The sequence below is a fragment of the Morone saxatilis genome, unplaced genomic scaffold, assembly GCF_004916995.1.
Source record: "Morone saxatilis isolate NCDOM2014 unplaced genomic scaffold, NCSU_SB_2.0 Contig9, whole genome shotgun sequence".
Lineage (NCBI taxonomy): Eukaryota > Metazoa > Chordata > Actinopteri > Moronidae > Morone > Morone saxatilis.
In genome coordinates, this window is record NW_023340268.1 from 4,889,260 (window position 1) to 4,901,348 (window position 12,089).

At 41.1% G+C, this 12,089-nt stretch overlaps 1 protein-coding gene across 2 annotated transcripts in view; it reads right to left on the reverse strand.

The window, feature by feature from the left end:
- Positions 1–12,089, reverse strand: part of klhl43 (kelch-like family member 43) — a 15,736-nt gene that overhangs the window by 1,934 nt on the left and 1,713 nt on the right. For both annotated transcript variants that reach the window (XM_035681248.1, XM_035681247.1), the window contains exons 2-7: positions 4,202–4,638; positions 3,399–3,547; positions 2,466–2,812; positions 1,334–1,633; positions 1,076–1,251; positions 7–551 (exon numbers count right to left, since the gene is read on the reverse strand). In XM_035681248.1, the coding sequence (XP_035537141.1) occupies positions 7–551; positions 1,076–1,251; positions 1,334–1,633; positions 2,466–2,812; positions 3,399–3,547; positions 4,202–4,515 (1,831 nt within the window). In that variant the 5' untranslated portion in view covers positions 4,516–4,638. The remainder of the gene's footprint in view (positions 1–6; positions 552–1,075; positions 1,252–1,333; positions 1,634–2,465; positions 2,813–3,398; positions 3,548–4,201; positions 4,639–12,089) is intronic.

Here is a 12,089-nt window from a genome sequence, read left to right on the forward strand (position 1 = left end):
TCCAGCCTCCCAGCAGGTACAGCTTCTCGGCCAGCGGGGACAGGCCGGCGGTGCTCACGCCGAGGAGCAGAGGGGCGGCACGGCTCCATGAGCTGCTCTCCGGGGAGAAGACCTCAACAGAGAGAACATCAACCCGCTCACCGCCGGGCCCCAGCTGGCTTCCTCCCACCACGTACACCTTCCCTCCGAGGGTGGCGGAGCAGTGCCAGCCGCGGGGTGTCTCCAGGGAGGCCTTCTCGGTCCAGGTGTCGGTCTCCACTCTGTAGCACGCCACAGAGCGGGAGTAGGCACAGTTGATGTACCCGCCGGTCACCAGGATGTCTCCGGAGGGCAGGGTGGCGCTGGAGTGGCAGCAGCGGGGCACTTCCATGGGCGCACGCATCTGCCAGGTGTTGGAGGAGGGCAGGTAGCTCTCGGTGGTGGCCAGCAGACCCTCAACGTTGCGACCGCCGATGGCAAACAGGCGGCCGCCGCTGGCTGCCAGGGAGAAGTGGGTGCGGCGCTGGCGCATGCTGGCCAGGTGGAGCCAGGTGTTGAAGCGAGGGTCATATCTGGTGGAGGTGAAAAGGGCAGAGTCATGTTTAGAGGGGTTGAATCACCAACCGGCACCAACCCGAGTGAGTGGTGACCTCCAGCCATGAGACCAAGGCTACAAGCAGCCCACAAAGTTCCCTGAAAACCCTGAAAAACTCAAGAAACTCATAATCTTTAGTTGATCTAACTTGCTCAATAATAAAGCCTTTAGTGTGCATCATACAACCTCACATAGAACCAAAGACTATATTAAAGAAGAAGATGTCATCCATTGGTTTGTGAACTACAATTTTGGCATTTTGTCTTGATGTTTTTGGAACCAGAAGTGGACGAGAGGCTGCAGCTGCCAACGTTGGACAACCAACAAGCCCTCAAGTCTGTAGTTGTTCATGTTAATAATTGGATTTTGGTCTAGATGCTCTGCAACACTTTCCAAGTAAGTGGCCTTTAACTGTCCTTTAGAGAGCAGGCCATAGAGATTGGTGGGTCCCTTTTCTCTGCCTGTATGTGTTAAGATATTCGATCCTTCCTGTTCTCGTACCTGCTGAGGGTGCTGACGGCGTGTTTGGCCTGGTTGCGGGCGTCGTTCTGGTCCTCTCCTCCGGCCACGTACAGGAAGCCGTCCATCACAGCGACGCACTGGTTGAAGCTCTTTGCCGGGAGCTGGGTGAGGTGACGCCAGGCAGCTCCACCTTCACGAGGGTCCCTCCACATCACCTGGACACCGAGGTCAAAGGTCAGTAAGGCATGTTTCTTTTCAGGTAGTGAACACACAGAGTCACACGAAGCACCAACCAACCTCGCGGCTGAGAGCTCTCTCGGTGAGTGATGGTCGACCACCGATGGTGAGCAGAGTCTGCTGGCTGGCGCGGACCTGTGTGCGTCGGGACTGCAAGGTGTTCTGCTGGTAGGGCAGCAGGTGGTAGTTCATGGCGTCAACCAGCAGGCGGTGACACTGAGGGTCCATCATCATGCGGGGCACCGGCTGGATCTGACTCACAAGCTCGCTCGCCGGGATCGTCTCGAAGCGGATGTGGGACAGGAGCTCGGTGGCGTGAGTCTGACGAGAGGCGTCGAAGTCGAGCCACCTCATGGCCAGCTGGAGAGAGAGGTTGTCAGTGGATAAGACGATATGGGCTTCATATGTGGCTGTGAAACTGTGTAAAAGGCATCAAACAGGTTAAGAATATGACTGAATACATATAAACAATAATATACAATATAAATGGTTAATAGAGGAAGAAAAAACAGGGAAAATAATCATTTATTTGATGTGATAAAGGAAATAAGTAATAAATAACTGTTATATTTTACTGCTTATGTTAGTTTTATAGATTCACACAAGGCAACCACTTAAAATCAGGAACTTATTAAATCAAATATAAAATGTTATCAAATGAGTTTGACTTTACAGTAAAATAAATACAACCAATTCATGTGAAACTGAAAAAAACCCCAAATCAGGATGTCAGTCATTTGACCTTTGGTCCAGTTTATAAATGCAACCATCGCTGCTTCTCTCCTCCTCAGCTGCTCGTCTATTTAGGTCTGCGATGAAGCAGTATATTAATAAACGAGCTCTCTTCTCTCATACAGTGATTTATACTTGGAGGTTTCTGCTCACAGTCGACCTGTAGGTGACTGGTTTTTGATTCATGGAGCTGGGTTATGCTCTCAGCTGCTGGTCTGGGGTCTGTTTTTAGGTCTGCAATGAAAATAGAAGGAAGGTCCGGAGGGTCGAGGAGTTAATACTGGAAGTGGCAGCAGTCGCCTCCTGGGATCTAGGATATCAGTGAGCTCTCACTAACTGATGGCAGGAATGTTTTGAGCCGAATTCAGATTAAAAGTGACTTCCTGTAACAATAGATTAAAGTGCAGCTGTGATTTATTGTAGCGCAAGAAGTCATTCAAACAAAAATTTGGCTGCTGACCTGGAAGGCAGTGACCTCTGAGGGCAACAGCAGCGAGTCGTCCTGCAGGAAGGCAGAGATCTGCTCCAGGGTCAGCTGGGTGAACAGCGGCGTGTTGGCGAACTGCACGAAGTTCTCCAGGACGAAGCGGCGGGCGGCGTCGCACACAGGCAGCAGGCTGTAGGCGGCGGCAATGTTCCAGATGTAGACGCAGGTCTGCACGTTGAGCTCGGCAAGCAGGAAGTCCATGCACATCTTGAGGAGCTGAGGGATCTGCAGGGTGGAGGCGGCAGAGGCGGTGCAGCCGATGGTGTAGAGGGACATGTGGACGCGACCCAGGTAGGCGAAGGTGATGACGTTGGCGAGACCTGCAGCCAGAAGGGGGAGAGACATTTGATTCAGCCAAAAGACTCCAATGTGGGGAAACCCAGAAGAGACTTTTTCTAAAAAAAAGTGACCGGATGTTTTTTCTTAAATTCAAGCAGCTTTAAAGTTCATCATTGAGGCTTCATGATGCTCATGCTGAGTAAAATACAACAACCTTTTGGTTTTTTATCCAAATTATTCATTAATCTTGTTGAATGTGTTTTCTATTAATTAATCATTTGGCCAATATGATGTGAGAAGATAGTGGCCTTCGACCCTGATGTAGTCTTCAGATTACTTGTTTTGTCCAACCAACACAACTCAAAGATACTCAGTTTATTATCCGATAAGACAAAGAAAACAGCAAATCCTCACAACTGATGAGCTGGAACCAGACAATTTGGGGAATTTCTTACTTGAAAAATGACTTAAAGAATAAATACAGATTCATTTGACATTAAATGACAATCAGCTTATCCATTTTGTGCTAATTTTCCTGAAGTAAAGCATAATATATTTGATTAGAAGTTAAACTCTTGCGGGTTTGAACGACGTTTGATTGATGAATTGGTAGATGTGATTGGATACCTAGAGGTGAGAGGGAGGGGAGCTCCAGGCGCTTCATGTTAGGATCTTTAGCCAGAATCTCTCTGAAGTACTGACTGACTGAGGAGATGACCAGCTTGTGGACGTCAAAGGCTTTTGTCTTACAGGCCAACTCCAGGTCGGTCAGGAACCTGAGGAGAGCACACAGTGGGACGGATGGATGTCACACATACAGTAAATATGTTAAAACATAACGGTATAATGAAGTAGGAAAGGGATAATTACCATGTAATACGATAGAATTTGTACAGTAGTATATGAGTATTGTATTGTATCATTGTACCATTATTGTACCACATTGTAGCTGTATTGTATCATATCGTAATCGTACCATATTATAATTGTATTCGACCATATCTACCGTAATTGTATTGTATCAAAATTGTACTGTATAGTAATTGTAACATATTCTATTTCTATTATCTAGTATCATAATTATATTGTATTCAAATTTCATTGTATTGTATCATTGTACTGTATCGTATTTCTATTTTATCATAATGATATTGTATCAAAATGTAATTGTATTAAATCGTAATTGTACCAAAACTTTACTGTGATATAATTCTGTTCTATCATAATTTTACCATATCATATTTCTATTGAATCATAATTATATTGTAATAACATTTAATTGTATCGTAATTGTATCGTATAATAGATGTATTATATTGTATTATAATTGTATTGTATCAACCTTAATTCTAACATTTTATATCAGAATTATTCAGCATTAATCACAAAGCAATAAAATTAAGATGCAAATAAAAGAAAGTGGAACCAACTTCTCCTGACGCATCTTGCTGAGCTCCTCCAGCAGGGCGTTGCCGTGCAGGGGTCGCGTCAGCTCGCTGCCGAGGCCGAGGCCTCTCTCCCCGGGCTTGATGACCGGCGGCGGCAGAGGCAGGTTGAGGCTGTTGAGCTGAGCGATGTCCAGTGCCGCCATCTGCTCGATCTTCTTCACCCCGGTCTCCACCACCACCACACCATCGCCACGGCTCTCCACCTTCAGGGCCACTGGGGCGGTCTCCATGGCAACCTCAGAGATGGTTTCCACTGCAGGCTTCTTCTGGCGGGAGGCCTTCTTCTTAGGGGCCATTGTTTGTGAGTGTTGAGGTTGTTGTTTTTTGTTGTTGTTGTAGGGTTTAACTTAATTTAGTAAATGGTTTAGTGCAGTATAAGTGAGGTTTACAGAGTTGACTTCTTGACAGACACACGGCACCTGAAAAACAAGAGAAAACACAGAGATGTTATAGGCAAAGTGGAGGCACAATCTGTCCAAACCCTTTGATTTATCTTTATTTTATTGGTTTTTAAGTTACAGAATACAGAAATGTTAGTTTTCCTGACTTCCCTGCTGCTTAAAGTTTGTATTCATTTCAGAAAATCAACTTCCAGCTTTCCGAGTTTTAGTATATACTCTTAATAAACAGCCAGTTAATGGCAGTCAACCCACCCTGACTCTTGTAGTCTCTTTAATGAAGCACAGTTTACCACATCTAGAAGTTTCATTTTGAAGTCAATCTGTGCTTTCAGTTTGTCCTTCACCTTTACAGTATCTGACGGCTTTTGTTGTTACAAGTAACTTCAGTCCGTCGTAATCACTCAGACGTTATCGACAGTTTGGATTCATTCTATAAAATAAACATTCAGAGAGAGCTGGAGTGGAGCCAATCTATATCTTTCTGTCATTTTTTGACGTCAATCTGTGTTTCAACAGAGACAAGCTGCCGTGATAAAAGAAAACACTAATCTATGTGGTAATGGATTAGATATGTAAAGCGAGAGTCAGTGTTAAGGAATCTGGATTATGTTAATCAGTGCTGTAAATGTTATGAGATTAGGGGGTAAATTGGTTAAAATGTGCAAACAAAAAATCACTTTCCACCTCTTTTAAAATGTGAAATTAATGTTTTAAACCTTCAATTATTTAAGAGAATAATGTGTTCCCAGCTAACTGTGTGTGCCTGTTAAACAACTGAAAAATGTCTCCAGATTTAAAATCACATGTTTCATGGTCATTGGAGGACACAACAAACCCACTAACAGATGCACATTACTCTGCTAATCCCTGAACATCACACAACAACACAACAACACACAGACAGAGACTGAGTGCCAAAAAACCATTTCTAAATCCAACTGGGGATCACCACAAACTCTGTCTCTGTGGTGCCAGGAGCAGTGTGACTGACAGGTGCGAGTGTCCTTCCAGAAATGAAGCTCAGGGTCGGGCCTGTGGTTTACAGCGGCCTCCGGCATTTGCTGCTGCACGTTTTATGCGGTACATTTCGACTGTAAAGCAACTGGGGAATCTTATTCATGATCGCAATGCAGCAGATCAGTGTAGTATGGACTGTAACAGAGAGCCAAGGGATCACATGTAGGTGTTGCTATGCAGAGGAGAGGATGTCTGACATAAACAAACAGGAGAACATAGTGTGTGTGTGTGTGTAACTAAAGTGGTTTTAGTTGTGTATCAGTTCAGGCTGTAAGGGAGTGCATAGGTGGGAATTAAAAAGACTAAAAGCTCTTGTGCACTACGTCCAAACCAGAACTCCTCAGTGAAATTGTGGAACTTGTTTTGCATGGAAACAATGCTCAACAAGCCTGAGATGCAAACTGTACTGTTTACTTTTTGTATAAATGGTCACTGATGGGGCAGCAAACTTCATATTTCTTTATTTGGGTCTCCCAGTCTTGGCAAGGCGATACGCGGATGGTGATTTCACCAGTTGGCAGCACTTTTAAGGTACCGATATAAAGTTTTTATTTGTTGAATCAGCTCTAAATCTAAATCTGTGCTTGGGGATTTAGGTCCAACTCTAACAACTTACTTGTTTACAAAGCATCGGAAACAACACACGTTTCAGTCTTCATCTACCACAGCAGCTACAAATGACAAATTACTATTTTTCTTAGTTATTGTGACAGAAGCTCAAACCGAGAGGAGTCATAAATTCAGCACATTGACTCTTTAATATCTGCAACGAGAGTCTCTCTGCTGTGCTGAGGAGCTTTAAAGCGAGCTGGCGGTAAACATCAGGGTGATGCTCTTTGTTCCTGGCTCACAGTTTGTTGTTATTTGTCTGTGGCCAGTGCCGAGTTCACCTCAGTGCTACGTCAGGGTGGAAAGGAAAAGTAAGCCCAGTTTCTATTTTGGACCTTCGTTGTGAGCCAGTTCTACCTGATCTTTCCCTCACTGAGCCCCATCAAACTTTACATTTTATCATCTTTGGTTCAGCTTCTGGTTATTAGACACATTTATTGTCAGTTAATTAGGAGATTGAACTGGATGTTTTTATAGTCTGACTTTTAGTTTATTCTTTTCATGTTGGTTGTATTTGTATTTTCTGCACCAGTTTTATGTGTATTTTCTTTTTTTGTAGCCCTGCTGGAGGCTGGGTAGTAAGGATGGAAATATCTCTGTCGGTCAGTAGGTCCGCCACTTTGGTCCAGACTGAAATAACTCAACAACTGTTGGATGAGTTGCCATGAAACAGACATTCGTGGTTCCCAGAGGATGATCATCGGACTTTTCATCGAATGTTTGTGTTTTAATTACCAAATGTTATCAACGTTTGCTAACATTATCGACACGTTAGCATTGTCATTGGTTAGTGTTTAGCTGTGCCTAAATACAGCCTCACAGAGCTGTATACTCCTTATCTTCAATTTAATTCAAACTACTTTATTAATCCCAGTTCTTGTATAAAACAGAGTAATATACATATAAATAAATCATTTTTCCCTTCACTTTCCTCTCCCTCCAGCTGTCTCATTTAATCAAAGGCAATAAAAGTCCCCAAAATGTTTAAAATAATAAAATAAATAAACTTGCTAAACACAATAAAAAAGGTCAGATAAAACACAGACAATAAAATGGTCTTGTTAATAACTTTAAGTTGAATTAGACATTTTATGGTCATCAGATTTACATAATCAGGACACAAAAAAAGTTAACTGTAATCCATAATAAAAAGACATAATCAGATTACAGTTACATTTAATAAACATGGGGATTATTAGCAGGATTACAATATTAATATACATCAGAGCAGAGGACACATTTTTGATGCTAAAAATCTTGGTTTCCATTTTCTTTTCTACGGTTACATTATTCTGTTGTCTTATTGAATAAACTCTTATTAATACTTCTTATTGATATTTATTTTCCCTTGTTTTAATTTGCATATTTGGTGTTGACGTAATCCAACAGTAACAGAAAGTAACGTTAAAGTTACGTGACTTGAATATTGGATTACATGGTATGTAGTTACTGTATCAGATTTACATTTTTACCCTCCCAACCCTGGAGGTCATCACTGTGTTGAGTTTAATACTTCAGACACCTTTTTCAGAATATCAAACATAAGCGTCACTTAACTGATTTTCCATTCATTTCTAACAGGTTTCTTATTTAGCAATACGTCTCTATTTCTACAACCATCTCTGATAAGTCCGATCATAACCCCACTGTCACTGACCTCTTTAATAACCTCCTCTATTTTAAGAAGTACTGACAATGCTCATAATGTTACTACCAGTGTTACTGCTCCTGAAACCTGAATCACAGCCTACTTGTAACTTTAGTTGTAAACTTTAATCCTCATGGAAAAAGTATCTAACACACACACACACACACACACACACACACACACACTACCACTAACACTAACACAACTACAGTGAACCACAAATGTGTACACGATTCTCTCCAGCCATCTTTTACCCATCCCTCCCTCTCTCCTCATTTGCTCTGTGTCTGAACTTGGATGTTTTTAAATAGCATCCATTGGCTCGCTGGTCAACAGGCTCCACACATGGACAGACTAAGGGGAGGAGGGGGGAGGTGAGACAGGAACGTACAGGATGGAGCAGCAGCTGTTGTCGGTGTCACATGAAGAGGAGAGGCTCACGGTTACAGACCGTATAGGCTGTTTGGGATGTTGCAATCGCCCTTTAAACAGTTGAAACAGCAACGTCCAGCAGCAACATTGCAAGGTTTGTGTTATTTGTCAGCAGCCAAGAGTTTCTGTGAATGTGACCCTCTCGGTCTGATGATCACAGAGGCACGGGGCCACAAAAAGCATGTGGAGAGGCGATAAAGTCGGTGTCAGGGCCAACTGGAGAGGCTGATGACAAAAACGTGGTCGATTGATCCAGAAACAACAAGGTGGAGGACAAAAATAATATCTTACTATGATCTTAATAAGCACTTTTCCCATGGACTTTTTCTTATAAATAATTTAAAAAGTATCCACAATATTGTACTCACAAAGGGGAATTATCTTTGTCCACAAAACAAATGCACAAGAGCTTCAATCTGCTCTAGTAAGTCCCAGAAACTACTGATGATCTTAGTATTAGCTCAGATGAGCAGCGGGAGAAAAAGTATTCAGCTCTTTAACTTAAAGGTCCAGTGCGTAACATTTATCTGTCAGCAGAAATAAATAAAAAATATAGTAATTGTTGTGTTTTCGGTACTTTAGAATGAGATGAGATGTTTCTACAGTAGCCCAGAACAGACAAACCAAACACTGGCAGACACTTTAGTTTCTCCTACACACTTGAGGGTGAGGTGAGGGCATTGTAATCTGCAACTACAGCACTAGATGCCACTAAATCCTAGGCTTTAAATGTTATTGGCTAAATGTGCATATCAAAAGTAAAAGTACTCTTTCTGTAGACTGACAAATTGTTATATGTGACATTATTAGATCGTTAATACTGATTTATTAATGTGTAAGCAGTATTTTACTGTTGTAGCTGCTAGTTTATAACTATCATATAAATCTGTTTGTGTTATTAGATCATTAATGAGAGAGGAAAGGGACTTTTCTCTAATCTTTGCTTTTTTTGTGAATCATTGGATACTTTTACTTACTATTTAAATGAAATTATCTGAGAGGTTTAAAGACAAACAAGACACTGATTTACTGAAAGAAGTCACAAGCCAAAAGGTTGTGAACCACCACTTTAATCTTTAAAATGTGTTGTTTTTTATTCTAAAACCTTAATGTATTAAGTAAATAGTAACTATAGCTGTTTCCCTCTATAGTGGAAATATAGTGGAGTAAAATCTTGGCGACGTTGCAGACAAACAAATCTTGTTAACCGAGTGATTCTGTGGCAGGAAAATAATCTTTGCTCCGCAGAGATCAGCCTTCAGAAATATCTGGAACCAAGGTTAGTGCAGGGAGCAGCTGCTCTGTCATCCACCATACTGGGAACCAGACCTCACCCCCCCCAACCACCACCACCACCACTGATAAATATACTGTAACTAACAACAGCAGCTCTTTTTAAAAACAACAGCACCGCAGCCTCATTGGTCCTGAAGCATCCATAGATCATTAAACAAATACCTTCATAATTATTTATCTTACTGGAATTAAATAGTAGTAAATGGGAAGTTTCCTGAATGAACTGTGTAATAATAAATAAAACAGAGACAGAGTTTTAATTGGTAGACTCACAATTTAATAGTGTCAGTTGAATGCTAAGCTAGTGTCTTTCAGTCAATGTACATAACATGCAAAAAATGTGCAATTCGTATTCAAAGGTTTCTAGTTTTCTATCAAATTTGATTTGTTTTTTATGTATTTCACTGTTTTTAACATTTATTTACTTGCTTTAAGTATTCATATACTTATGTTATAAAGTATTTGGGTGCTTATCTATACATGTGAGTATACCTATGCGCATATATTTTTCTTTTTTCTTATAATTACATATGTTTGTTTACAATGTAAGTTACTGTGACTGTTATATTAATAAGAAAAAAAACTATTCACAAAAAAAAGTTTTCAATAATAAATGAACAGAAAATATTGCAAAAAAGAGCAATGGAAAACAACAACTACACAATTAACCAACTCAAATAGCCGTTCAGGACCTTCCCTCATTAGTACCAATATACAGGAAACTTATAAGGAAACAGACTTAATTAAAAAAAAGTTTTATCAATGTTTTTCATATTGTGAGCTACATTATATCTACTATGTTATTATCATACGAAAAGCTTGAGCCCTGCAGGTTTTTGTAAATGTAACCAAACCCCAGAAGATTGCAGATGTCAGTAACAGGTCAGATATCTGTCTGCTGACCCAGACACAAACAAACAGGAAGCTGGATGAGAGTCAATACAGTCTTTAAAGTATTAAAACCAAGGACCCAAATTTCTGCACTAAAATGCATTAATCCTTATGTGTAATAAATTACTCTGACGGATATTCAAACATCCAGCTGGACAGAAATTGAGCTGAGTATGAATCGCTGCCAGCGTCTCGAGTCAGATGGTCGATCACAACTGCTGCAGGGAAACATCAGTTACTGAAGGGCATTTATTTACATCCTTACCTTAACGCTGGTTGCAGCCCAGCTTGTTTTTAACATTACTAACATTAGATTTATGCTTAAAGTCGTGTCAGAGTATTGAAACTGACAGATATGAGAGACAAAACGTCTTTCTCAGTGCTTATTAATAACTACATAATGGGGGCGAACAGAGAATTAACATAAAGTAACAACAGATTAATTTGTGTTTTGCCAGGTGGAGATGTGTGTGGGTGCTAATTCAAACATAAAAATAAACTGTATGAAAAGGAGAAGGGTGGTTATGTAAGCACCTGGGGTCCTGATTTGGTCCTGGCATTTTATTTTTAGACATCAACCTCAGTGTGAATCTGCTCTGACGGAGTGTTTGAAGTTTGCAAAAGAGGCACAAACTGACATAAAGTGAGGCGTTATGAAAGCTTATGTCAGAGCTGTGTCGGTAAAGGTGTGTTTGCACAAGACACAGCGGCAGCAGCAGCGTCCTTCCAAAATCAATGACATAACAGCGGCTTTCACACGGGAGAGCTGCCCAGTGCGACCACACTCTTATGCTGCTGATCCACCGACTGTCTTTGTTGTTCTCGTTTGATGTTTATTACTTTGATTAAAGAACCTGCTGTCAACTAGAAATGTATAAAAAGTTTAAATTCATTCATTCATTCAAGAAGTAAATCACCTTCTCAGTTCAGCACCAAGCTGTTTCCAGGCTTTTTGCTGAGCTAAGCTAATTGTATGTGTCTTCAACAAGGGTGAGTGACACTGTATGATGTTTTAAGTTGATATGGCAACATTAGAATTTATTTGGAGTTGTGTGTTCGTGTCCAGCTGATCAATGTAAGTCAAATGTTCGCCCTCCTTTTAGCTCTTGAAGGAAATATCTGCCTCTTAAGCTGCTCAGTGCCCCTTTATGTTCATCTAACTGTGTTTGCAACCCAGTATCGCGCCAAAGCACGTAATACCCACGTCGGTCCACTATTGTGCTGTCTTGTTTTCAACACATTATCAATCCGCGGTCAAGTTAATAATAATAATAAATATTCAACATCTGGTTACAGTTTAAAAATTAAGCTTACTGAGGTCACAGTTTGGTTGAGTTTAGGCAACAAAAGTTAAGTACATTACCTAAGATAACATATTTCTACCGTAAAATAAGGCAGCATTGACTTTTGGTTTCACACAGGACTGTGTTTGTTTGACCCAACCATCCACCCCATCGTCCTCCCTATGCAAACTTCATACACACCGTTTCATACACACACATACTTACTTACTCTATCGGATCGGTGGGTCTTTTTTATGTATTCTTTGACTGATAGTGACAGCTGAAGATAAACA